Source organism: Vombatus ursinus, unplaced genomic scaffold, assembly GCF_900497805.2.
Source record: "Vombatus ursinus unplaced genomic scaffold, bare-nosed wombat genome assembly UNPS02015175.1, whole genome shotgun sequence".
Classification (NCBI taxonomy): domain Eukaryota; kingdom Metazoa; phylum Chordata; class Mammalia; order Diprotodontia; family Vombatidae; genus Vombatus; species Vombatus ursinus.
The window spans coordinates 8,519,824-8,547,559 of NW_020954953.1; the positions used below are offsets into that span (position 1 = coordinate 8,519,824).

At 39.5% G+C, this 27,736-nt stretch overlaps 1 protein-coding gene across 1 annotated transcript in view; it reads left to right on the forward strand.

The window, feature by feature from the left end:
• Window positions 1-438: 438 nt before the first annotated feature.
• Window positions 439-27,736, forward strand: part of LOC114031529 (cation-independent mannose-6-phosphate receptor-like) — a 142,396-nt gene continuing 115,098 nt past the window's right edge. The window contains exon 1 of the mRNA XM_027846659.1: window positions 439-635. Within this exon, the coding sequence (XP_027702460.1) occupies window positions 439-635 (197 nt within the window). The remainder of the gene's footprint in view (window positions 636-27,736) is intronic.

A 27,736-nucleotide genomic window follows, 5' to 3' on the forward strand; every position in this document is an offset into this window, starting at 1 on the left:
GAGGTCCCGACGAGGACGCCACGGGTGACCAGGTGGCCGGTCCCACGCGGCCCGGCCGCCCACGCCGCGCAGGACCTCTCCCCGCTCCCGAAAGCTCCGCCCCTAGTGACCAGGGAGGCCCAGCACGAACGAGGGGAGCGCATCACCTGAATAAGACGGTCACGTGAGGTTGATGGGAAGGAGGGGGGACAGGGGAGGAGGCGAAGGGGAGGGGGCGGTGCCCGGACGGCTGCGGGTCATGTGACGCGCAGTTACTGGGTCTTCGCTGCAGCTGCTGGAGCCGCGCTCTCCTCCTCCTCCTCCTCCTCCTTTTCCTCCTTCCCTCCCTTTCCGGCCCTGGCGGCGCGAGCATGACCCAGGAGCAGCCTGGAGCCGCCGCGCACCGCTAGCCCCTCGCTCGCGCGTCCAGTCCTCAGTCCGGCCGGAGACCTGAGCACGATGGGAGGTGCCGCCGCCGCCGCTGTCGCCCTCGCCGCCGCCGCCGCCCCGGCGCCCAGCGCCCACCTGCGGCCCTGGACGCGGCGTCCGCCCCGGCCGCTACCGCCGCCGCCTCCACTGCTGCTGCTGCTCCTGCTGCTTCTCTCAGCCGGAGAGGTCGCCGAGGCCCAGAGCTTGGAGTTCCCGGAGCTGTGCAGGTAGGGAGGTGGGGGGTGGGGGCCTGCTTCCAGGGCGGCGGCGTCTCCCCGAGCTCTCCTCCTCCACCCGCCCCCACCTTTGCGCCAGCCCCCGCCTCTGGCTCCCCGGGGCGGGGGGGCGCGGGTAGCGCCCCCCCTTCCTTTCCACCCCGCCGCGGGCCCTGCTCGGGCTCACTCACCTTTTTTCCCTTTAAGTTGTTACCTTTTGGGGGGGGGGGACGGACCCTGAGGATTTCTTTCACCTGGCCTGGAGAGGAAGCGGAGTGCTGGGACTAGCAGCCCTGGGGCCCTGACCACTTGTGGCTGTCATTAAGTGTGGGGCTGCTTTGTGTGAAGGCGGAGGGGCACTTTCGCCCGGCTGCCGTGGCCCATCTGGATGACAGGCGACCGCCGTGTAGCGCCTGCTTTGCATCACGGCGCATCTGGGAAAGTTGTTTCTTTGTGTGCGTGTGTCACTGTGTGTAGGAGGGGTGGGAAGAAGGAAGGGGGAGGCAAGGCGAAGGGAAGGGTGTGCGTGTGTGTGTGTGTGTGTGTGTGTGTGTGTGTATAGGAGGGGTGGGAAGAAGGAAAGGGTAGACAAGCAGAAGGGAGGGGTGTGTGTAGGAGTGGGAAGAAGGAATGGGGAGGCAAGGAGAAGGGGTGGGTGGGTGTGTGGGGGTGTGTGTGTAGAAAGAAGATAGAAACTTCTTTTCAGTGTTGTTAAGTAGAGGCTCTCCTAGTGAGTCTCCTAAGACAGAACAAGTTGCCCCACCAGAAATTCGTAATAACTGCTTTTTGTTTCACTTGCCCGTTGCACCATGGATTTTTTTTTTTTTCTCAAGTAACTGGTGGGTTTCCTGCTCTAGGTGTGAAATGGGTGAAGGAGGGCAGGAAGAGAGGAATTAATGTATCTGAACTCTGAGTTTCAGAAATTGACCTTCACCCAACTGGTAGCTATTTTCTTGTATCATGGTCGATAAGTCAGTCACTTGCTTAGATGAGGATTATTCCAGTTAGGGGCTATTTGCCCCAGGAACCACAATGTATTATTGCTGCATCTGTTGTGTGATGTTAAATGACTCATATTGGTAGGATATTCTTTTGGCAAGGTCTTTTAAATCGTATTTCCCTTTTGGGGCTATGTAAAATAAACAGTGAAACTCAGATTTTTTTTAAACTTATTAAAACAAAGTAGTATGAAGAGTTCCAAAAGGCTGTATGTAGTTGGACCTACAAATGAGACTTTGAATATATAAGATCCGTTCTGTTTATTCAGCAAACACTTATTGGGCACCTTTTGTGTGCAATTAGGTACACTTTTGTGTTTATGTTATTTGAAAAGGAGATGGAAGGCTGGCTATAAATATAAAGACAGTGCTAGGAACTGAGCAGAATACAAAGATGTGTAAGACCCAGTCTGGAAGAACTTTTACTCTAAACTTATGTTAGGTGTTATTAATTTTCATCATATTAGTATTCAAGTTATATTAGCTGGCTCCAACCTACTTTTTCTAGCTTTTTTCTCTCCCCAATATTACCCATTACACACTGTGTTCCAGCCAAATTGTACCACTACTCATTTCCAGATATTGTCCTGCTCTCTCTTAATACAGTGCTTTTTTTTTTTTTTTTGGACCATCTTTCTTGCCTGGAATGGCTTCCTTCATTTCAATCAGTTGATATCATCTTTTCCTTCCTTCTGGGATCTTAAGGTTTTTCAGCTGAGATCCTCATCTAGAAGTGGTTCTTCCCTGCTTGAATCTCCATAGACATTCTGAACTGAATCATCTCGCCCATTTGTGTTCCCAACCCTGAACATAATAGAAATTTTATGAATGCCTGTTAGATCCTGGATTGTATACTCATCTATGTTGCTCTTGCCTCCCACTCTAGTGGATTATAAACTGCTTGCCAGTAAAGACTGTCCTACAGCCTCCTGGGATACCTAGCTCCTTTCTGGGCTCAATTCAAGTGCCATCTCCTACAAAAGGTCTTTCCTTATTTCTCCAGTTGTTAGCCCCTCTCTGTGTTTTTATTTTGTATATGATGAGTTTGCTTATCTATAAATGTGGATAATAACAGCATCTAACTCCCAGAATTGTTGTGAGGATCACATTGAGATATTTGTGTCTGGAATATGTTAAATGCTTCAGAAATATTAGTTTATTATTATTGAGCCGGTATATATTTATCTATGACCATTTATTACTCTTGTAGAATGTAAATTCCTCGAGGGAAAGGACTATTTCTCCTTTTCTTTTTTGGTTTGGGTAATTGGCTCACTTTCTTAAGGGGTAGCTGTTGGTATAGCGGATAGGGAACTAACTGCTTGGGAAGACCTGTGTTCAAGTCTTGTTTCCCCACACATACTGGCTGTGTGATCCTGGGCGAGTCACTTAATTTATCAGTGCTCTTGTCAGCTTTCTAAGATTAAAAATTGCAGAGAAGTTGCTGACTAGCATTGGTAGATAGAATTTGCTCCACCAGGGAGTTCCCTACATCGATGAAATCACTGGTGTCCCTATTTCTGTTTGTCTTCTGGCATAGTACATCGCTCATTGTAAATGCTTACTAAAATTTTGGTTGAATTTTTTGTTGAGGAACCATAAAGTTAGTATTTGTAGGAGCTTTCAGTCCCACCTTCTACAAGAAATCTTTCCTGATCCCTCTTAACTCTGTCAATTTATGATTTATCTTTTGTATATCTTGTTTGTACGTAGTTGATTATATCTTATTTCCTCCATTACACTGTGAGCTCATTGAGACCAGGGACTGTTTTTTGTTTTTGTATCCCCAGCACTTGGCAAGGTACTTAGCACATAGTAGGAGCTTAAGATATTTTTGTTCACGGACTGATTTCTATTTTAGAAAGAGTAGCAAAAATACTATGGAGAGGTTCATTTCTGTTAGGGGCCATCATTTTATTGAGCTTATATTATCATATAGAGGAGTAGCTCCTTGCTGGCACTAAAATGCATTATGTACTGTACAGAAGATATCCTGAAATACTGTACAGGATGACTTCTGAAGCAAGGTCATGATATCATTGGATTCATAGTGGTAAGAGCCTCAAACTTAGAAGAAATTGACCAGCTTTGTCACTTATCAGCTGGGCAACTTTGGCCAATTACTTCACCTCTCTGGACCCCAGTTTTCTCCTCAGTTCAATGAGAGGGTCAGACTCAGTCATCTCTTAGGCCCCTTCCCCTGTGATTCTGTGACCTAAAAGGAGATGAACAAAAACAAAGGTATTATAACCTGTCAAAAGGAGAAACGGAGCCCCGAAAAACTACTTAAGACTTGTTCACTCAGATGAACGTTCAGAGTTTGAATTTGAGAATATGCTAATCACTTTGAATCCTCAGGCCTGATAATTATACCCATTATCTTATAAGTTTATAGGTGGATTTTAAAGGTAAATCAGTGTACATGTGCCTCTGGTGAATGAGACAGTTGGTTTTACTTTGTGATAGTACCATGTGTCTCTGGTAAATGAGACACTTGATTTTACATTGTGATAGTCACATGAGTGTATTAGCTCATACTCTGCTAATGTTTCAGTAAGTAGGAAGTAATTTTTTTTTGTGTGTCTTTAAAGACTTATAGTTACAATCACACTTGTGCCTAAATTACAGATCAAACTGTGCTGCAGATAATAGTTTTATTAAAGTGTTCATAATGAAAGTTAAATGAAAGTTTAAAAATATTAAATCAAAATTGGGTAAGATCTGCTATTGTAATCTTAGAGTATAGTAGAGGGAGAGGTGTTCATGCTTTTCTGCAAGTTCACCTTCTGTGAAAAAGAAAACAACAATCCTTCTGACATTTTTCCACCCTTCAGCTATATTTAGCTGAATTTAGTTGAATGCATATTTAGTCTACATTATTTGTTATAGGCCCTGGGGTTATGGGAACATAACTCTGTGAAAGATGAGGGTTATCCATTTTATATAAAAGACAACCTTCAAAGAGTTGTAATTAAAGATTAACTTACTTTGGTGGTGACCTGTTGGCACTGACTTCCTATATTTTTCTCACCTGTTAAATGAGGGCGTTAACTAAGATGATGTCTCAGGTTTGCCCTTATTCTAAATTATATGTCTTCTCTATACTTACTATAGTGATTATCATCTCTCTCTCTTCCCTTAGCTTTGGATACATACACCATTTTTTTCAAAAATTAATTTTGTTATTTTTCAGCTAACAAGTATTTATTGTGTCTAAAAAAGAAGAAAAATAAAAACTTTGTAACAAATATGCCTAGTCAAACAAAGCAGATTCCTTTATTAGCTATGTCCAAAAGTGTATGTCTCATTCTGAGTCCATCACCTCCTTGACAAGCAATGGGGAGCACGTTTTATCTTCTGTTCTCTGGAAATAAATGAGGATTGTTACTGTATGGATCAGAGTGCTGAAGTTTGTCAAAGTTGCTTTATAATGTTGTATAAATTCATACGATATTTTGTGTTGCTCTTTATCCCCCTCCTCCAATACACATATTTCATGCCTGTATAATATTTTGATTCTGTTAAGAAATGTGTGACCTTCACGTTGTAGAACAATAAGAATGTGGTATATTTTTGAAGAATGTGATCAGATCAGGTTTTTTTTTTTTTTTAATCCAGGTGGCAGTGCTGAGTGTTTACTGTACTGCTAAAGCAGGATGTGGTAAGATAGCTATTTGGTATGGTGGTACAGCATTTATAGTTGACATTAAAATATTCATACTTGCACTATCTCCCTCCCCCCCAAACTAGCTACTGACTATGAATGGAAAGGTATCTTAAACTCTGCAGATGCCTGAGTTGTTTCTGCAGCTTTTCAATTATAATCTGTTTCTAGTTTATTAATATAGTCTAAAAGCTAGGTAATTTGCTTGGCCCTTAGTATATATGATCTCTCAGAGTCATACTTAATCATTAGTCGTCATGTTACCTTACAGTCCTTCTCCATTGCCTTACTGAGGCACAGTAAGGTTAGGTTGCTAGCTCTGTAACTTCGAACAGGTAAATAGTAGAGCTGGCATTAGACCTGACATCTCCTCACTTGCAGGTTATTAATCTTTATGTTGTGGCACACTGTATTCATAGAGGAGATGGGACTTGAATTCGATATTGAAGGATGCATAGTACTATATTTTCTGAGTTTATAAAATACAATTTTTTAGTCACTAAAATGCAGGGAGCTGGGTGCAGGTGTTCTGGGGCTGATGATCCACAACCAGCTGTGTGTGGGTTCAGATGACAGTGTTGGTGTGGGAGGGGAGGGGATCTCCAGAGTTATAGTACTTCAGTAGTATACTGCTTTCTAAATGGTCCCTGGATTGTCCCTTTCTGTACATACGAATTACACCTTTAGACTGACTGGCTGGGGCAGCTAGGTGTTGCAGTGATTAGAGCACCGGCCCTGAAGTCAGGAGGACCTGAGTTCAAATCCGGCTTCAGACCAAACACTTGACACTTACTAGCTGTGTGACCCTGGGCAAGTCACTTAACCCCAATTGCCTTAAAAAAAAAAAAATAGACTGATTGGCTGAATTCTTAAGGCTGGGAATCTAAGCCTTGGTTGGGCAGGCCTTTGCTCCCTCTCCAGGGGGAAACAGATCGGACATGTCCTATATGACTCCAGGAACCATGCAATCAAGAAGTCTCTCCCTTCCCCTCATTATTTAGAGTCATTATTTTGTGTTTTACAATAATACTGCATGTCTTGCATATAAACAAAATGTCTTGTCCTTGGGAGAAGAGGAAATGCCGCGGTAATACTAGGCAGGAGAGAAGAAGAGGAGAGAGTTATAACTGCTCAGCCCCCAGCATGCCCTCTGGTTAAGAAAACATAATCATACACCTGAGTGCCCTGAGAACTTGGAGCCTGGGAGCCCCTCATGGTTTGCCCTTGTTCTGGACAGGACTGGTTTTGCCAGTTCCTCATTCTTTGGGTTCGTGGAACTGGCCAATACTTATTTATATCTGTTGTCATCCACAGAGATGTTCTGCTCCACAAGGTTGGCCTTTGTTCTTCGCTAGTATTTGATTTTAAACTTTTCCTTCTCCAGCTCCTTCTTAAGACAGAGCTCTTAGTTTGTAATCTCTTCTAACTATATAACCCTTTAGGGACGACTTCTCCACATTTGGCTAACCTTCTTGTACCTGTGCAACCCTACCTTCTTTATTCTTTCCTCCTGCTTATTCAACACCTAAACTCATACTGTAATTGAGCTTTACTAATAGAACTATAGTTTCCTGTTCCTGTGGAGGAAAATAGATCATGCTACTGAAGAGGAGTTCTCACAACCATGTCCCTGGCCAGTTTATCAATAACAGATGTTGGTGAATGATTGAATTTTAGAGTTGGAAGGGGGGACCACTTAGGTTACTTCCATAATGTAGTTGACAAGTAACCAACCTTTGGTTGAAGACCATCGAAGAGAGGGAGCCTCCTGAAGCCCTTTGGAAGTACCCATTACACTTGTGGATAACTCTAATTGTTGAGAGAATTTTTTCTGACATGAAACATAAATTTGCCTTTTTGAAACTTCCCACATTGTTCTTGGCTCTGCCCTTTGGGACAAAGCAGAACAAGTCTCATTCAATGCCAGATGACAGCCCTTCGTATACTTGAAGGTGGCTGTCATATTCTTTCCTGAGCCTTCTCTTCTTTGAGCTAAACATTCTCCCTTTTTTTTTGACTTTTCTCATGTTACCTGGACTTGACTCTTTTTGGGGGTGGGGGGAGTACATTATGAGTAATGGGAAATAAAAACAAAGGTTTCCCAGAGTATACCTAACTTTGTATTGCCATTTTGAATGTATTTAATCTTTTAAAAGTAAATAAAGTAAACATTCTGTAGTCCTTAATGCTAAATACTGTGCCCTTGAAGAGAATGATAATGACTAAGCAACATGTATCTTTAATGCCTGCTATGGGATCAGCAGCATGCTCAACACTTGCTCTGTGTGTGGTGGTGGAGGAGTAGGATAGGGGTCAGAGATAAAAAAAGGAAAAGTGTAAAGTCTCTAATTGTCAGGAGCACATACTAGTCAGGAAGACAAGATGAACAATTAGGGCAGTCCAAACTAGTACATAATTGAGTGCCACACAGTTTAATAGGTGTTCCAAGAAGAAGGAGAATTCAGTGTGGGCTGAATAGAATCATGAAATGCTAGAGTTGGAAGGTACCTTTTGAAACTGTCTATGCTGTCCCCTGATGGTGACTCAGTAAGGCTAAGTGACTAGCTGGTTAATGGTAGGGTTGGGATTTCAATTAGAGTCTCCTGATTTTCCATGCACGGTGGGGAGAGAATTTTGAACACTCAGTTTATAAACATTTAGTTAGCAGCTCCTTTGTGCTTAGGTGTCAGAGATAACAAGGAATGAAACAGCTTCTACCCTCAAGGAGTTTACATTCTGTGGAAGAGACAATATGTACATATAGATAAATATAAGGTAATGTTGAGGAGGAAGCACTGTTAGTTGGGGAAGATCATGGAAGGCCACATACATGTAGGCAGTACTTGAGTTGAGCTCCGGAAGAAAGTAAGGGTTCTAAGAAATGAATGTGAGGGTGGAGGGAGAACATCCTAGTTCAGGAGTAGGGAACCTGCGGCCTTGAGGTCACATGTGGTCCTCTAGGTCCTCAATTGCAGCCTTTGACTGAATCCAAACTTCATAGAACAAGTTCAGTCAAAGGTCCACACTTGAGGACCTAGAGGGTCTCCTGTAGCCTCAAGACCCTTCCGAAGGTTCCCCACCCCTGTATCTAGTTAAAGGGAACAGCAGGTGCACAGATCCAGAAGAGAACATGATAGGTGTAGTGAGCAGGCTAGTTTGACTAGGATAGGAGGTTTTTGATGGGCAGCAGTAGAGAAAAAAGGGAAGGAACAAGCAAGGGGACTATGCTAACCACTTTACAAATATCTCATTTGATCGTCACAACATCCTGGGAAGTAGGTGCTGTTATCTTTATTTTACAGTTCAGAAAACGGAGGCAGGCAAAGATTAAGTGAGTTGTGCAGGGTCACACAGCTACTAAGTATTTGAGGCTGGCTCCCCAGGTTTTTGTGACTTCAGGCCCACAGTTCTATCCACTGTACCACCCAGCTGCTTCTAAAATAATGCTCTGCAAAATAATAACAGGGTGATGGTTATATGTTATGGGAAAGTAATTTGGATGTGATTACGTAGATTCAATTAATTGTCAGTTGAACAAGCATTTATTAAGGGCCTACATTGTACAAAGTGCCTACTTTGGGGATACAAAAAAAAAAAAGACAAAAAAAGACCTCAAGAAACTTTCATCCTTGGACAAGGAGGAGTATAACAATAAGTGGATACAAGTTATTTTGAGGAGGAATAGATCACCTTAAACTAAGGTGATCAGGAAAGCCATAGGCAGAGGCATCTGAGCTGAGTTTTTGGAAGGAAGATAAAGATTCTAAAATGAGGAGGGTATGTGTATCAGTTATGAGGGACAGCCTGTACAGGCACAGAAGTGGGAGATACAGAGTTTGGCAAAGAGCAAATAGGCCAGTTTATCTGGAATATGGAGTTTGTAAAGGGGAATAACATACAATAAGCCTGGAAAGGCAGTACTAAGATTGTCAAAGGTGAGAATAGATTGGATAAGAGAGATACAGGAAGCAAGGAGACCAGTAGTCCAGTTAGCCAACAAGCATTTATTAAATGCTTATTATATGTCAGGCATTGTGCTAAATGTCAGGGATACAAAGAAAGACAAATACATTTTCTCAGCATCCAAGGAGCCCATAGTCTAATAGGGGAGACAACATGCAAATAACTATGCACATAAAAGAGATATACAAAGTAGATGGAAGGGGATCTCAGAGGGATGTCTTTTAGGGGAGAGGAAACTGAGAAAGACCTCCTGCCAAAAGTTGGATATAAGCCAAATCTCAAAGGAAGCCAGGAATCCTGCAAAGGTGAGGAGAGCGAGAACACTTCAGACATGGGGATAGCCAGTGAAAAGGCAGAGTATGGAGATAAGAGTGCCAGTGTTGGATTGTAAAGTGTACAGAGGGGAGTAATTGTAAGAAGACTGAACAAGTAGGCTGGTGCGGTAGTCCTGGTAAGAGGTGATGAAAGCTTGAACTAGGTTGGCAGCCATGTGAGTGGAGAGCATGGGATGGATGTGAAAGATGTCATGAAAATAGAATGAACAATACTTGACAACTGATTGACTATAGAGATGACGGGAAGTGGAAGAGAGTTCCTGTAGAAGGTGGGATTTGAGCTGAATCTTGAAGGAAACCAGGTATAAGTAAACCGGGAAAGCCAGGAGGCATTGTGGACAGCCACTGTGAAGGCATGGAATCACAAGATAGAGTGTAGTGTGTGAGGAACAGCAAGTTAATCCAGTGTAGCTGGATTTAGTGTGTGGAGAGGGCAGTAAAGAGTGTGAGAAGGGTAAAAATATAGGAACGGACCAGGATGTAAAGGGCTTCACATGACAAATAGGGTTTTAGGTTTGATCCTAGAGGTAATAGGGAACTAGTTTGAATAGGAGAGGAGGTGACATGACCAGATCTGTGCTTTCTAAAAATTGTTAATATTCAAGAAGGAAGGGGAATATATTTTAGAGGCTGTCTAAACCAACCCTTCATTTAATAGATTGAGGCACAGGGAAGAGGGTGGACCAAGGTCACAGAGGTCGTAAAGTGGGATTTGAGCCCATGTCCTCTGACTTCAGATATGTTTTTTTTCCCTGCAATTCCACACTGTGTCAAAAGCTGAATAGAGATCAAGGAAGATGAAGATTAAGAGGCCATTGGATTTACTTATTTTTTAAAACAACTTGTACTGGTGATTAAAAAAAAAATTATTTCTAAGCTCCTGGTGCCCACCCTCAAAATCAACTGACAAAGTGACCTCATCTAATGTGTGTAATGTTCCACTTCTTGGCTGCTAGGAGGGAGGTGCTATTCTCTAGAGTCAATATTGATTCTTGGAGTTACTTAGCTTCCTTTTAGTTTTTCCCTTCATTTACATTTTTGATGACATTATGTATATTCTATTAGTTCTGATTTTTTCAGTCTTTCCCAGTTCATACACATCCTCCTGTATGTCTCCAAATTCCTTATATTCATCATTTCTTACTGCACCATAATATTCCATAGCAGTCATACATCATAGTTTATTTAATCATTCCCGAATCTGTGGACCCCACTTTGATTAAAGTTCTTTGATATTGCAGAAAGTATTGTTTTGAGTATTTTGGTATATATGGGAGCTTTCTGCCTTTGACATTTTTGGGGTAGAAAAGACTATTGGGTTTAGCAGTTAAAAGATCCTTTGGTAACTCTGGACAAAGCTATTTTATAAAGTTCATTGGTGGGGTTAGAAGTCACATTGGAGCTGAGAAGTGTGTGATATGTGAGGAAAAAGAGGAATTTGGCAGTGAATGAGTGGAGAGGTTTCAGACAAGATCTTGTTGGGATGGCCAGGCCAACTTTGGTGTTTTTTTTTTAACCATTTAAAAAAATACTTATTTACTTATTATTAGTTTTCAACATTCACTTTTGTAAGATTTTGAGTTCTAAAATTTTCCCATCCTTCCATCTCCCCTCCCTATGATGGCATGCAATCTGATATAGGCTATACATGTACAATCATATTAAACATATTTCTACATTAGTTATGTTGTAAAAGAAGAATCAGAACAAAAGGGAAAAACCTCAAGAAAGTAAAAACAACAACAAAAAAAGAGCAAATAGTATGCTTCAATCTGCATTCAGACTCCATAGTTCTTTTTCTGGATGTGGATAGCATTTTCCATCATGAGGCTTTTGGAGTTGTCTTAGATCCTTGCTTTGCTGAGAAGAGCTAAGTCTATCAAAATCGGTCATCACACAATGTTGCTGTTAACCATGTACAATGTCCTGGTTCTACTCACTTCACTTAGCATCACTTCATGTAAGTTTTTCCAGGTTTTTCAGAAATTTGCCTGCTTACCATTTCTCATAGCACAATAGCATTCCTTTACATTCATATACCACAACTTGTTCAGGTATTCCTCAGTTGATGGGCATCCCCTCAACTTCCAATTCTTTGTCACCACAAAAAGAGGTACTACAAATATTTTTGTGCATGTTGGTCCTTTTCCCTTTTTTATGATCCCTTTGGGATACAGACCTAGTAGTGGCATTACTGGATCAAAGGATATGCACAGTTTTATAGCCTTTTGGGCACAGTTCTCAATTGTTCTCCAGAATGGTTGGGTCAGTTCACAACTCCATCAACAATGTATTAGTGTTGTAATTTTCCCACATCTCTAACATTTACCGTTTTCCTATTTTGTCAAGTTAGCCAATCTGATAAGTGTGAGGTGGTACCTGAAAATTGTTTTAGTTTGCATTTCTCTAATCAATAATGATTCCAACTTGAGGTTTTTAAAGAACTGACCCTGTTTGTAGGTATTGTGCTAACAGATAAAGAGAAATTGAAGAAGAAAGAGTTGAGGTGATCAAGGGAACTTGAATGACACCCTGAGGAGATGAGAGGAGGAGTGATCAGTTATCTAAGTAGAGGGTTGGCCTTCATAAAGAAAAGGGCCATCCATCTCTTTTAGACTGGCTCAGAGGAAGAGCAGGATGGATGTTTTGAAGAATGTAATAAAGAGAGAGCTCACAATAGGAGGGATGGATGACTCCATTTTTCTCAGTAAAGTAGGAAGCAAAATCCTTTACTGGTAGGGAAGAGGGGCAAGAGGAGGAAGATTTGGAACAGCCTCTGGCAGAGTCAAATAAACAAGAATAAATTATTTCTGTGAAGTAGAGAAGGCCCAGTTGAAGTCAGATAAACTTGTATGGATCCAGTTGGCAATTGACCTCTTCCATTGTCTTTAGGAGAGGGTCAGAGAAGGGATGAAGTAGAGGTAATTCAAATGTTGGAGTTTGCTGTGACATAAGTCACGCTAGGGAAAGGGGACAAGGGACTCAAGGGTTGAGTATCTTGTATAGTTTAATTAACCATTTTGTTAGGACTGAAGGAGCCTGACGATAGAGCGAGAGTGATGGCCACAACTAGGGGAGAGGGGAAGGATGGAGTGATTAAAGATAGTAATAAGGACAAAGAATAATTGGGTGCCGTTTTAGGTTCTTGAACTGGGGAAGTAATATGTTAATAATTATTTGTATTCTATACCTTTTGAACATAAAGCTCCTGTGATGAAAGTAAGAGAGAATAACCACAAAAATGTTCTCATTTTTGTGAGATTCCATTGGCATTGGGAAGGAAATAGTGATAGTCACAAAGAGGCTAAAGCAATCAGAAAGCTTTATTTGGGTAGTTCTCAAAAATACCTGTTTGGTTTCAGACTTTGCTATAGAGTCACTTTTAATAAACCTTCTAACCCACTTCTAAATTGGCTTAGTCATTTTTGCCAGGGCAAGCAGTTGAAACAGTGAAAATTGTCATGCTATTGTGAAGGATATAATTTTACACAGACAAATATTTTCAGAGTTGCCAAGTGATGCTTTTTTTTCATTCTTGGAGAAAAGGAAGATTTGGTAAATACCTTGATTTAAAAAATTTTTTTTTATTGTTACTAAAATGGTCATATTTCTAGTTCTTAAAAATGCATAATTGTTGGAGAGCATATTTTAAAAAGTTTTCCCATGTATAATTGAGCATTCTTTTTGGAAAATGAGGATTTGGCTTGTTTGTCTTAAAGTGCGTGGCATCCCACCTTTATGTACCACATGAAGTCCAAACTCCTCTGTTTGGTTTTCAAGGTCAATCATAGTCTGGCACCATTTAACCAATCCAAAGGTTGCTTCTAACCACCCCCCTTGCCTTCCAGTATACTTTGTTTTATGCCAAGCTCCTTGTTGTTTCACATTGTATCGATGCACTTGTCTATATTGTATCCCTTGTCAAAAATGTCATTCCTTCTCTACCTGTCTAGTTCTTAATGTACCCAAACGTTAAGGTTCTCTGACCTCTAGTACAGTTTGCTAACATTTAATTATGTGTGGATGAATTGTCAAATTGCTCTCAGGGCAGTTTAATGGAAAGGGCCCTGGATTTGGAAATTGGAGAACCTTTGGAAGTTGGAGGTTCCTTGGCTTCTGCTGTTTACTTTTTCTGTGACCTTACTCACGTAATTTCCTACTTTGTGACTTCAGATTCCTCGTTGGTAAAATAAGACATTTGGGCTAGATGATCTCCCAGGTCCTTTCTGTTTCATGATGCTGCTTATGATTTTATCTCCCCAACTAGACTGTGAGCTTTTAGCACTCTCTGAATGTCAGGTTGAATGTCAAAGTACTCCATGATGAGCTAGGTGAGTAAAGCACCTGGGCCTGGACACTGGAAGACCTGAGTTCAGATTTGGCCTCAGGTACTTATTAGCTCTGTGACCCTGGGCAAATCATTCTCTACCTCAGTTTCCTCAACTGTAAAATAAGGATAATCATTAACTTCTCAGGATTGTTTTAAGGATCAGATGAGGTAATATTTATAAAGTATTTAGCATAGTGCTTGACTTAATATAAATAAACACATCTCTTCTCCCCCCTCCCCCCAAATCCTTATTGATTGATTAGTCAGTAAAAATATTTATTAAGCCCTTACTATGTGCTAGTCAGGGGCAGCTAGATGGTGCAGTGGATAGAGGCTTGGCCTGGAGTTGGGAGTAGCTGAGTTTAAATCCTGCTTCAATCACTTATGTGTGACTTTAGGCAAATAATGTATTTTTTTTTTTGCCTCAGTTCCTCATCTGTAAAATGGGGACACTCTAGAGAAAGAAATGGCAAGTCACTCTAGTATCTTCTGCTCTCTGGGAGTTTACATTTGAATGGGGAAGATAACACATAAAAGGAAATGAGGGGAGGAGAGGGGAATTTATCCCAAGTTGCTAGCTGGTGGGAAATGAAAGGATGGATGGGCTACTTAAGCATTCTCCTTAAATGGATTAAATGGGTCTGGGTTGAGCCCTCCAGTCAAAGGGAGGGGCCTGGGGCAGAGGGTATTTTTGAAATCCTGGGCTGAAGTAATCTTGCTGATTGAAGAGGTTTTTGGGGCATGGTAGAGAATTGATTAATAATCTGAAACCTAATTGGGTTTTGGAGGAGGATGTTTTTTGATTTCTACAAATTATATTCTGTGATACTGAGTAAATTTAAATACCACTAAGTTGGCCCTTTAAAATCCTGGTGCCAGAATTCATTGTGGGTAAGTGTTTTTGTATTATAACCGAGGTATTGCCTTAGTATCTCTTCACCAGCTGCCATCTGGTTTCTTAGACTTATGTAATAATCCCTTTGGAATTCAGAAAGGGCTTGTCTCCCTCTGGTCATTCTCTTTACTGGCTCTGCACCTAGCATTTCACTTAGGTACATGGTGAATTGGAGAATTTTTCTGTTTCTTTTAAAACACTTATAAAGAATATGAAAGAAAGTTACTTCCTACAGTTAATGGAAGCAATGATAAATGCTCAATTTTGGAGGATCCTCCTAATCTCTGGGATTTAACTACTGGATAAAAGATAACTCTGGGTTTATAAGAGAAGACATGAGAATATCTAATTACATATTACTTTGGAATTATGTCTGCAGTGCAGTATTTGAGTAAGTGTGTAAATGTTAATGTATGATGTTTTTCAGCTCTTCCTCTAGTATTTTACTAGGGTCTTATTTTATAATTTAAAGTATTTTTATTCTATCCAAGTGTAGGTATTTTAAATTGTACTGATTTTGGACGAGTTCTAGCAAAAAGGTATTGGGGTTTAGATTCTCCTCCAAAGCTGAATTTTGGATAATGAGTTTATCAAGAACATTATGTATTTGCCATAAGGACATGAAATGAAGTAGAATTGGAAATTTCTAGTTAAGGGGATGGGGTAGTAATTGAGAAGAGGCCTAATGGGTTCTGTCTAATATAGGAGGTGAGGTAGAGTAGTGGAATTTGGCTTGGGTTGGAGTGCTGCTTTGGAAGTCTGCTGGCTGTTTTACTCTGAGCTAGTTGCTTTACTGCTCTCAGCTTCAATTTTTTCATTTGCAAAACCGGGATAATATACCTAAACCAGCCTCAGTGAAGAAATCACTTTGAAAACTTTAAAGAACTATATAAATATGAGCCATTATTTTTGTCATCATTCTCATTCCACTTTTATTAGCAACTAGCTGTATAACCTTGGGCAAATTATTTAACCTTTCTGTTCCTTAGCTTTTTTTGCCTCTTTTTTTTTTTTTGGCTAGGCAATTGGGGTTAAGTGACTTGCCCAGGGTCACACAACTAGTAAATGTTAAGTGTCTGAGGTCAGATTTGAACTCAGGTCCTCCTGACTCCAAGGCCGGAGCTCTATCCACTACGCCACCTAGCTGCCCCACTTTAGCTTTCTCATCTGCAAAATAAAGGGGTTGGATTTGATAGTTTCTAAGGTACTTTTTAATTTTGAAATTCTTTGTTATTTTCTTGTTTGTTGACTAGGGCACTCTATATTTTCCTTTAAGGACCTCTCTGGTTTGCCTTGAAGGGCTAGGGAGAAGGATTAACTGAGTTGTAAGCACTGGAAAACCATAGGAAAATGTGGGGAGAAAGCAAGTAGTAGAAAAAGATCTGCCTTAGTTTCCTATCTTAAATGACCCTCTGGGACTGTATGCTATCCTTTCCAGCTCTTGATGTGGATAGAACAATTTTTATATCGGTCAGAAGTTGGTAGTGTTGATCCAAGACAGTTTAGTTGATGTCAGAAAGAATCTTTAGGGTTTGAAAGGGAAGGCAGAATGTGAAATTATTCTTCAGGAAGTGCTTGTATTTGTTGTTTGTGGAATAAATTAAGGACTAGTTAGAAGATACAAAATGCTACTTCTTCATTTTTCTCTTCCTCCTTTGTCCCCCCAAAAATCTGGCTCCTCTTTTGCTTGGTGGTGACTGGTAGGTGGAGGCTGGGGAGGATTGAGGAGTGATCCTCTGAGTCATTGGGGTGGGTCTGGGATTTCTCTAATTTCCCTTTGTGCAGGTGAGGGATTACCAGATCTTAAACTTCAGACTAGTGGGTTCAAAAAGATAATTTGGTCCAGCCCCTTTTGTTTTGTAGATGAGAAAACTGAGGCCTAGCTAGTAAGTAGCATGGCCAGGCTTCAAATCCAGCTCCTCTGACTCAAACTCCACTCCTTTTCCACTACAGCTTTGTAGCAGTAGTGCCTGCCTCAGTTATCTGGTAATAAATGAAGGCCAGCCATAGTAGCTTGTTTCTCCCCCAGGTTAGAGGATACCTTAGTAATTTAGTACTTTGGAGTGGAGTCAGCATGTACTTATTTACAAACAGGTTTTCTTACTCCTCCTCTACCCTTGTTTAGAACTTAATCTACAAAATAAACCTGAATTTTCTTTATTGGCCACAAGTGAATATGCCATGTGGATTCTTTTCTAATTCCATTCTAGTGTATGTTCTTTCATCTCAAATTTCATTTTTCAAGGGGTGAGCAAATTAGAAGGTTAACTATCTCAGCGTAACTGGAATGTGTGCATACATGAACACATGAAGGATCTGTGAATTTCATCAGTAACTCCTGATGTGGGGACTCCCTCCCCCCGAAGGCAGAAGTCCTAGGCTTTTGCCTCAGGCCTAGAGGCCTGTATTTTGTGGAGTTATGAGTGTTCTGAGGCTCCAGTGAGTTAATGAATGTCAAATAATGAATGGCAACAATGCTGTTCAGGTGTAATGCTTTATAATTGTTGTGTGTTTTCATTAGGTTAAGTTGCTGGTTTTCAAACTGTAGTCAGTTTTACTGAGACAAGCAGAGCTCTGTGCAGTCTGTTGTACATTTCAGTGTTGATAATCTTGAGATTGAGAATCTCAAGATGGAAAGACCACATTAGATCTGAGAGATTCTCTATACCAAAGTGCCCACTCCATAGGCAGCAGCTGTTTGGGGATAAGTCCATTTGAGCTAGTGACCTGATTCTTTCTCCTCCCTTTTTGTGCTCCCCACCAATGCTAATGCAATTCTTCTTTCCTAACTACTTCGTATTTATTGACTTTATATTTATTTTTATTTATTCTGCATATACTTTTACGGATACATGTTTTTCCCCCTTCATAATATAATGTAATCTCTTTGACAGTAAGGATAAAAGAAAAACTCTTTTTGTCTCTAGTACCTAGCAGTGCTTAGCACATAGTTGGTGCTTAATAAGTGATTATTAATGATGATTACAGAGAAGCATGGAAAGACTTACGTGAAGTATTGCAAAATGAAGTAAGCAGAGCCAAGGAAATAGTGTGCACAGTGACTACATCAGGGTAATGGAAGGAGCAGCAACCAGATCTGCTGAAGACAAATGCTGCAAGACTACAAAGAACAAGGTTGGCCCCAAAGAAGAGTTTCAAAAAGACACCTCCTTGCATAGACCTGGGGGTCAATGGACATGACATATTGAAGATAATTTTAGATTTTTTGGATGTATGAATTGGATTGGGTCCCCCCCCCCTTTTTTTTTAAAAAAGTGTTATAAGAGATGGCTCCCTGTGAAGGGGGAAGAATGCTAGGTGTTGTAAAAACAAGATATCAATACAAGTCTTGGAAAAAAATGTTTGATTTATCTACATCAACTGAAGTATTTTTTATATATGTATGTATGTGTATATAGTGTATGTGTGTGTATATAAATGTATGTATATATACACACACAATGTCATATCAAATCCCACAAGTCCAAAACCAAATTCATTACCTCCTTTCCCTAACCACCTCTGCCCCCAACCAAACAACTCTATTATTTCTGTTGAAGGCATTACCAATCTTTCAGCCTCCCAGGTTTGTAACCAGTTTTGTTTTCAACTTCTCATTCTCCTTTACTAAACATTTACAATTAATTGCAAAATCTTGCTACTACCTCTGCAAAATCTTTTATATCCTTCCTCTTTTGTACCATAGTTCAGACATTCATTTCTTGCCTGGACTATTATAGTGGGGCTCCAGTTTATTCTCTCTTCCTCAAGTCTCTACTCAATACATCTTCAAAAGTGATTTTCCCTAAGTGTAGCTTGATCATTCACTTCCCTGCTCAATTTTGATGGCTCCTTATTGCCTCTAGGATAAAATACAACCCCTATCCCTCCCAGTTATTTTTCAGCATTTAAAAAAAAATTGTCCAAATTCTCTACCACTCCAACCCCTCGCCTGTCCATTGAAAAGGCAAGAAATATGACACCCATTAATACATGTGAAGTCATATGAAACATTTCCTTATTAGCCATGTTGCCGAAAAAGAAAAAGGTGAAAAAAATATACTTCAAACCTGCACATAGAGTTCATCAGTGCTCTTACATTTTTCATCATAAGTCCTTTGGAATTATCTTGTATCATTGTATTGATCAGAGTAGCAAAGTCTGTCATTCATTGTTGATCATGGTTACAATATTGTTTGCTATGTACAATGTTCTCTTGATTCTGCTCAGTTCACTTTGCATCAGTTTGTATGCATCTTCCCAAGTTTTTCTGAAACCATCCAGCTCATCATTCCTTATAAAACAATAGAATTGCTTCACAATCATATACTGCAGCTTGTTTAGCTGTTCCCCGATTGATAGACATCCTCTCAATTTCCAATTCTTTGTCACCATAACAAGAGTTGCTATAAATATTTTTGTACATATAGGTCCTTTTCCTTTTTTCTTTAGTAAGTGTTTATTGAATATTTACTATCGTACACTGGAAACAGTGGGAGGATACAAAGAAATATAAGACAGTCCCTTTCCTCAAGAAACTTAGAGTTTAGTTGGTGGGGCATTACATATATTTCCACTGTGATTACTTGAACATAATAGACATATAATAAAAATTTGTTGAATGACGGATCATAAAAGTATAGTGAATAATATTAGGCTATGTAAAAACAAAATGGTAAAACCATTAAGTGTTGGTGAACTTTACTTTAGGGCTGACCAGACTCTAATTCAAATCCCAGGGGAGATGGCTTTCTTCTGTAGGAAAAAAAATCTGTAGTATTTAAAGAAATTGATTTTTATCTTATCACATTGATCATGTGACAGAATATGAAAGGGGTTTAGCTGGGTGAGGATCTTGGTAGATCTGGTGCTATGGATCCTATTTCAAAATGCAAATAACCTTTGGGGTTCATGAGACTTCCCTCTGGTCCTTTGAATTGAGCCAGGGGAATTCTAAAAAGTTAAGAGTCTGCAAAGTCAGAATCTTTGCAGATCTTTTTCATTTTTCTTCTGTTTGTTTTCTTTCCATTTTCATCCTTAAATAACCTTGGGATAACTATATATAAACTTTTTTTTTTCTTTTTTTAAGCTCTTCATACCGTGGCCCCAACCTATTTTTCCAGTCTCTTAATACTTTACTTCTTTTCCCTCACTGTACTGTCTAGCCAAACTGACTTTCTCTCCATTCCTCACACATGGCCCTCTATTTCTCATGTCCATACCTTTGTGCTGGCCATCTCATATCTGGAGTGCACTGTCTTCTCATTCACCTCATAGAATCACTCTTTCCTTCAAGACTTTACTAAAGCACCATTGCCTTAACTTGAAACCTTTCTTGATAATCCCGACTTCTGGTGGCCTTTCTCCCTAATTACCTTATATTAAACAATCATATTCTTTATATACTTACATAGGTACATAGTCTCCCTTGGTAGAATATTAAGGTCCTTTAGAGTAAAGAATGTTTTTCTTTCTTTTTTTTTTTTATGTCTAATGTCAGGCACAGGGCCTAGCAGTCATAAATGCTTGTTGATTGATTGAATATAGTGCAAAGAGAAGTGTACTGGGAATCTGGAAACCTTGTCTTAGCACTGTGACCTTGGACAAATCACTTCATCTCTTAGGGCCTGTGTACCCAAGGTTCCTTCCAGTTCTGGCATTCTAATGATTTTAAATCACCCCTTTCTGAGTCTTGGTTTTCTCATCTATGAATCTAGTCCTCTTCCAAATTAGCCATAAAATTTTAGAGAATACAGAAGCTCTTGGCTGGTAGTACTAGTGTTTTGAGTGATGAATAGTTGGACACTTTTCTTATATTCGGTGGAGTGCTTTGGTTAGCTTTGTGCCTGTCATGCAGATTGGGAACTTGTTAGAAGTCTTCCCTTTGAAGAGAAACTCCTAAATAGGACTTTTCCCTATGTGTGGTCTGGGACCTTTTGAGTCTTCTATAGTTTGACAGTTAAAAATAGGGAGAGTATTCTGTTGTGGGGAAGAGCAGATGCATTTAGTTAATGGTATTCATCGAATTGGGGGGAAGGGTAAGAGCCTGAGACAAGTTTTTAACTGACATACTTTAGGGAATCACTGTATTTGAATGGGAAAAATTTTTATTTTTATTTTCACTCACCTTTGATTTCCTTGTAATCCTTTGTATTTTATTTTATGCATTTAGAAACACCAGACTAGGGGGTAGCAGAGGAGACTAGAAGTGTCCCTTGATACAAAAAAGGTTATATAGGAAATCTAGACCTGGAGTTTGTGTTAATGAATCATTGTTTTGAGACAAGGGGAAACCTATAACAATGCAACCAAAGGGGACCTTTGTAATTCAGATACCCATGAGTGACTTCGGCTGAAAATTTAGGAAGTGCAAGAGGAAGTATGTAACTTTTGTCCTCTTTAAAATGGGCAAATTTATTTAAAGTTAATTGGATGGAAGTGGATTTTAACTTGAGATAACTCGGTCTGAATTAACTATTGGATTTTGATAAGAGTAATTTTGGAAAAGTGGTCTTTATTTTAGCCTTAGTTTTAATTTTTTGATTTTTTTTCATTAGAACTTAAATATTTTCTATAAAAAAAAGTGAGGAGGAAGTGTTTCTCTCAAATCCATTCTAGCTAAAATTAGTCATCTTTTTTGTTGGTGTGAGGACTCTTTTGACGTAGTTTTTCCACCTGTCCTTTAAATATTTCACTCACCACAAGACAGATGCAGACTTTAAGCCTTCTCTTGGTGTTCTTTTTAGAGCAAGCTCAGCTGTGGCTTTTCAGACTCTTGACTTTTTAGAATTCCTCTGGCTCAATTCAAGGAACCAGTTGGTTTTTGACCTTTGCATTATACATTTAATAATAGAAATAATAATAATAATAATAATAATAGCTAGTATTTATGTAGCACATTAAGATTCGTAAAACATTTTATTTATGTCATGTCATTTGATCATTACAGCAACTCTGTGAGGTAGGTGATACTATCACCCCCATTTTATAGATGAGGAAATTGAAGCTGAGAGGTTAACCACTTGCTCTCAGTCACACAGCTAGTGTTTGAGGCAAGTTTTGAAATCAAGTCTTTCAGACTCCCAAGTCCAGTGCCCTATCCACTGTACCGCCTAGTTGCCACCAAATCACTTAAATAACTTTTAGGATTGAATTATAGATTCAGAGCTTAGAAGTATCCTTAAATTACCTAGTTCAGTATCCTCATTTTACAGATGAAGCTACTGAGGCCCAGAAAGATGAAGTAACTGGTCACAAAAGTAGTAAGTGGCAGTATAGCGTATGAACTTGGGTCTTCCAACTCCAAAACCTGTGCCCTTTGCTGCCTTCTAAGAACGGATCTATTAGCAATCCAGTACATGCTTTTCTATTAAGGTTTATTATAAGTTAGTATTTGTCCATCTAAAGACTTCTTAGGGTGGGTATGTGTGAGTGCGTATGTATGTTTTAAAGCAGTCATCAAATTAAACTGTGATATCTATCTACCATCAAAGCATCTACTGTTGTATTTTCCAGTGGCTAGCCATCCATGTTGTCTTGTCTAATTCCCCTTGTGAAAAACCTGCTTGCCTGGTTTTTCTCTGTGAAGCTAATTGGCCTTTATGGAGGTAGAGCACCTGACCTGGGCCTCATTAACATCACTCTGAGGGAGCCAGCTGGTCCAGAGAGATAACTAAACCTGGTATTAGACATGAAAAACAGAAAAGCTAATGGAAAGGCTGTGTCACAGAAAAGGCCCTCATCTTTCTCTTATGATTTTTTATCAGATTGGTCGTTATTATCCTTTGCCTCAATGCTTTTATTGGCACCCTGGGGTATCTTTGGCCACTGGGCCAAATTAGTTTCTTGTGTGTTCCTTTCTTAAGTTGTTGGAACTTTCTATCTACTCAAAGGAAAAACTGGAGTTATTTAGATTACTGAAGTGAGGAAAGAGAGATGGTCAGGACCCCTATATTATTGTGATAATAACAGCTAGCATTTTTATTTTAAGATTTGCAAAATACAATTTTTAACTAATGATTTACACAACAATCCTATGAAGTAAGTATCATTATCTCCCTTTTACAGATCAGGAAACTGACACACAGGGAGGTTAAGTGACTTGCTCATGGTCACATAGCTACTAAGTGTCAAGGCCAGATTTGAACTCAGATTTTCCCTACTCCAAGTCCAGTGTTCCACTTTGCTAGCTGGCTCGAACACCAGTGCCATATTTCTTGCTGCCAAATAAACATTTCTGCTTGGATGTTGTTGGTCCCTTAGGCACTTTGAGCTCATTATCTTCTCCTCAAATCTTGCTTTTCCCTTGACTGTCTTTCCGTTTGACCAGCTGATAACCTTAGAATTATATTTGACTCTTCCTTTTCCCTCACTTTACATTTCCAAAGTCTGTTGTTTGCTCATGTCATTCTTCTCTTTTCCATTTCCACTGCAGTCAACTTAATTCATCTACTTTCTTCTTATCTAGATAGGTATAGCCTCCATGTGAATCTTCCTGCCTCAATTGTTTTCTCTTTTAAGTTTATCTTTTACACAACACTGGTGTAAGCTTTATAATATACCACTATGATCACTTAACTCTTTTTTTCTAAAAACCTTCCGTGTTTGCCTACCAAGTGAAATAGGAATTTTGCATCTTGACATTCAAGTTGCTTCATTATATATGAATGCACTCTAACTTTCCAGATCTAACCAAAATGGGGTTCTTCATCTTCTTTTCTCATCCAGTCCTATTCCATCTTTGAGCCTTTGTTTACCTTGCATCTTCTCTTCTACAGTCTGGAAGAAGCTTTCTCTATTCTTATCCTCCCCCATTCCTGCTTTTTGAAGGTGTTTCCCTCCCTTGACATCCAGTTCAGATGCCGAGCTTCTCCATGAAGTCTTTCCTGATTCCACCCCACTTGAAATTAATTTTTCTTTACAGATTTATTGTAGCATTTCCCCTAGATCTCTCCTTTATTTATCATATCCTCTTTTATGTTATTGTTATCTGTCTTTCCTCTCCATTAGATGTTAAAGTCCTTGATACTGTGGTTTATGTCACGTTTGCCTTTGTGTCCCAATTGCTTAACCCAGACCCTTAGCAGGTGCTTAATAAATGTTTTGAAATGATAAAACACTCACTTTATGATCACTTTTGGAAATATAGTACCATTAAAATTATATAATAAACTATGTCTTTGGTCAGTATTTAAAAAGAAGAAAAAAGATTTTCACCTCTTTGTTCTCGTTCTATATTTGAGGGTAATTTCTTACTTAGGATTTCAAATCCTGGTTTATAGTAGCTTACACGACTTATGTTTACATCCTGATTCCTGACAGTGCGTAAAACTATCCGTAGAAATTGAAGATTAATGTCTTATGTTTCCTTGCCTTTCTGTCTAGGTCATATATCTCTATACTCAGCTTTGTGGGTTTGTTAAAATAGGAAGTGAATTATTTCCTGTATGAGTGTTAGCTGCTGTGTTGCATTGTTTTTCATAACCCCCAGATCAGGGCAGAAATCCATCATTCCCAATAAGGTGGATTTTTCCCCCTCCCTGGATATTCGCTTCCGTCTTTGCACTTTGTGGACAACGTTGGATATATCATGAAGTAAATACACTGCTGTAAATGTCCATTCCAGTTCTCTTCCCCATTTCCATTCTTTCCCTGGATTTGGAAGATTCATGTGTGCTGTCTTTTCCTATCTCTCTCTCTCTCTCTCTCTCCTCTTCTCTTTCTACCTCCCTCTCCCTCCTTCTCTCTTCCTTCCTTTCTCTCACTCTCTTTTTCTCTCTCCTTTCCTCTCCCTCTCCCCTAGGTTTATGACCTGGAAAACTAACTGTAGAAAATGACAGCACTAAGCAGATGGATTTGATGAGTAATTTATTTCACTAGCCTGTGTAATAAGGAGTGTCAGAACCTTAGGAGATATTCAAGTGGAAAATTAAAAAAAAATTCTAAACATTTAGATTACTTAAATAAGATGACAAAAGGTGGTCTAGGCACATGGAGAGTGCCTTCTATTACGTGAATTTAGTTATTAATAAACACCCTGGATTGTAGGTTGTTTTTTGACCTAAATGTTCACACTTTGACATTCTGTATCGACTCAGTAATGTTTCCCTCTGTCTTATCTCGTTTTTCTTTTCTTGCTCTGCATATTGGTGGAGTAAGAGAACACAAGTTGGGAGGCATAATATACATTTGGGTCTTTTTCACAGATCTTTGGGAAAACCCGTGTTTATCTGAGTTTTTACAACTATGAGTGGTGATGTCCAGACTGTTGCCAAGTCTTGTTGATTTTACCTTTTCCAAGTCTCTAGTGTACATCCCCTTTTCTCCTTTGACATGGCCACTACTCTTCGGGTTCTTCTCATCACATCATAGCTAGGCTACTGGTAGGTTTGCCTGCCTTAAGTCTCTCCCTACTCCCTTCCATCTTCCACTCACCTCTTAAAATAATCTTCCTAAAGTGTAGATATGACCATGTCACCACCCCATATTCGATAAACTCCAGTGGTTCCGTATCACCTCCAGGATCTGATGTAAAATCCTGTGTTGAATATCCAATAGCCTTTATAAAGTGCTTAGCATAGTGCCTGGCACATAGTAGACACTTACTAAATGCCTTTTCCCTTTTTCTTTCCCTTATATTAGATGAGCCTGATTATGGAACCAGCTATGTTTTTATATTAAATGTGGCATCCAAGTTGTTGCAGTATCAGGAAGGGAGCAACTTCTTCCTTCCTCGGAGTTGGTTGAAAGTGTAGGACTTGTGTATTTCCATCTACTTGGTAATCTGCCAACATCTTCAGGATGTTATGAAACTTAAACTAAATAAGATTAAAATGAAACCCTTGTGCTCTGCATGCAGATGTTGATTGTTGGTCACACCTACTGGCAGTTTCAGCAGGAGTAAGGAAGTTGGAATTGGAGGGGAAAAGGTGTTGCTTCAGAGCTAGCAAGATACAGGGAAAGCTTGTTGGCTTAGGATGCATACAACTTGATACCTAGAATAGCTTTTAAACCACAAGACTTCTGGATATTCGAGGGGCTTTTAGTTACATGCAGCTTTTTTTCTTTTTCTTTTTAACTTTTGCTTCCTGTGCTTGATGTATTAGCCAAAAGAAAGGCTCCAAATTTAGTGAAGACAGTTGTAACTTGGCCCATTAGCTTAGACTTGTCATTTGGTAGCTAACCAGTTATCTTTCTGCAAAGTGTGAATTTGAGATGACTAAGGTAAATATAGATGTGTTCTCTCTGGGGCTCAGAGCCTAAATTTGGATGTGAGAGGAGGGGAGTAAACTGATAGTTATTTTAGAGAGGGCAGTCATGGCTTAGTAATAAAGGTCTCTCGGATTTGGTCATTTGAGTTGTAAGAAGAAGAAAGCAGAACTGCCTCAGGAGCCAATAGTAGAAATCTGCTTTCTGGGTAGGGAAGAACTTGAGCACAAAATAGCATGTGATCTCTTGGTCAATAGGATCTGATGTAAGGTTACCCTTTTTAAAAATCCATAGCTCTTCTCTGAGACACCATCAGAGAGGCTTAGCCACTTTGAACCAAGCCAGTGTTATTGGCAATCTATGATGAACTCACATTGAAAGGATAGAGATGATTATATACCATGATAAAGAACTCTGAAGGATTGGCGTAATTTTTGTATTACATAGAAACTTTGTTGTAGTGACCATTCACTACAAACAGCCTGTCAACAAGGTGGAAAATTCTTTTTCCGTGTAGAAAGTTATCATGGTGTTGTGGAAAGAGTGCTGGATTCAGAGTAAGTGGACCTGAGTTCAAATTCTAGCTCTATAAAATGATTTTGGACCAGGTGATTCATCAACAAATGTTTATTAAATGCCTGCTATGTTCTAGGTCCTGGGCTCTGTGATTCTTTCCTGCTCCAAGATTAAGATCTTGTGAAATTTTTTTCTTTTAATGACATCTCACCTAAATTATAGTATGAATTGCCATTTGGAATCTGTCCAATGCTTTGATATAGTAAGAACTGGTGGCTGGCACCTTTTGTCATTCTAAGTGACTCAGCTATTTCTTTTTCAATTTAGTGTCAACAGACATTTATTGAACAACTACTGTGTTCTGGGTGTCGTGGGATAAAAAAAGAAATGATGTTGCCCTACCTTCAAGGAGCTTACAGTCTTGTGTATATACATGGGAAAGATAATTATGAGTACATGAGATAAATGTCTAATAGTGAGAGGTATTTAGTCAGCAAGTGCTATAGAAAAAGGAAAATTCAGGTGACCCGGAGAGGTTTATGTGGCCAGTTATATCTGTTTGGAATACTCAGGTTCAGTTTTTGGAATAGGCTTGTTTTTGTATGCTTAACTGTGTTCAGTACATCAAATAGTGATGCTAGGCAGCAAAAAATTTTGCTTACCTTTGTGAATTCCAAAGCCAGGCTCACCTACCAACTCCTTGAATAGGCTGTTTTGTGCTCAGGAGTGCAGTTCTAACCAGGATTGAACTACTACTTCTGAGTAGATTAAGCAAAATTTCACAATCCTCGGTCACTGGGCAGGGTTTGGGGGAGGAGTGAGAGATGGAAAGGGAGATTTTAAAATGACAAGCTGCTTACTGTAGCCTAGCAGTGTTTCCTGTGTGAATGGATATATGTTTGGGATATTGCTGTTCTAATATTTTTCTTCTAATTAAAAAAAAAAAGTTAATTTTTTTTTTCATTAAGGATTTGGAGGTTGAATAACATTATATATTATATAAATTATATAATTATATAAATAACATAAATTAAATAAATTAATAAAATTAAAAACTTTAACTTAACATTAAAAAATTCAAAATATATTGTTAATAGTTTCAGGGTTTTGCTTCTTGCTGTGGCGTTTAATTAGTTTCTCTTATCATGTTTCAGTTCCTTTATATGTTGGTTTAGATATTTTTCCTATCATTTCCCTTTTGCCT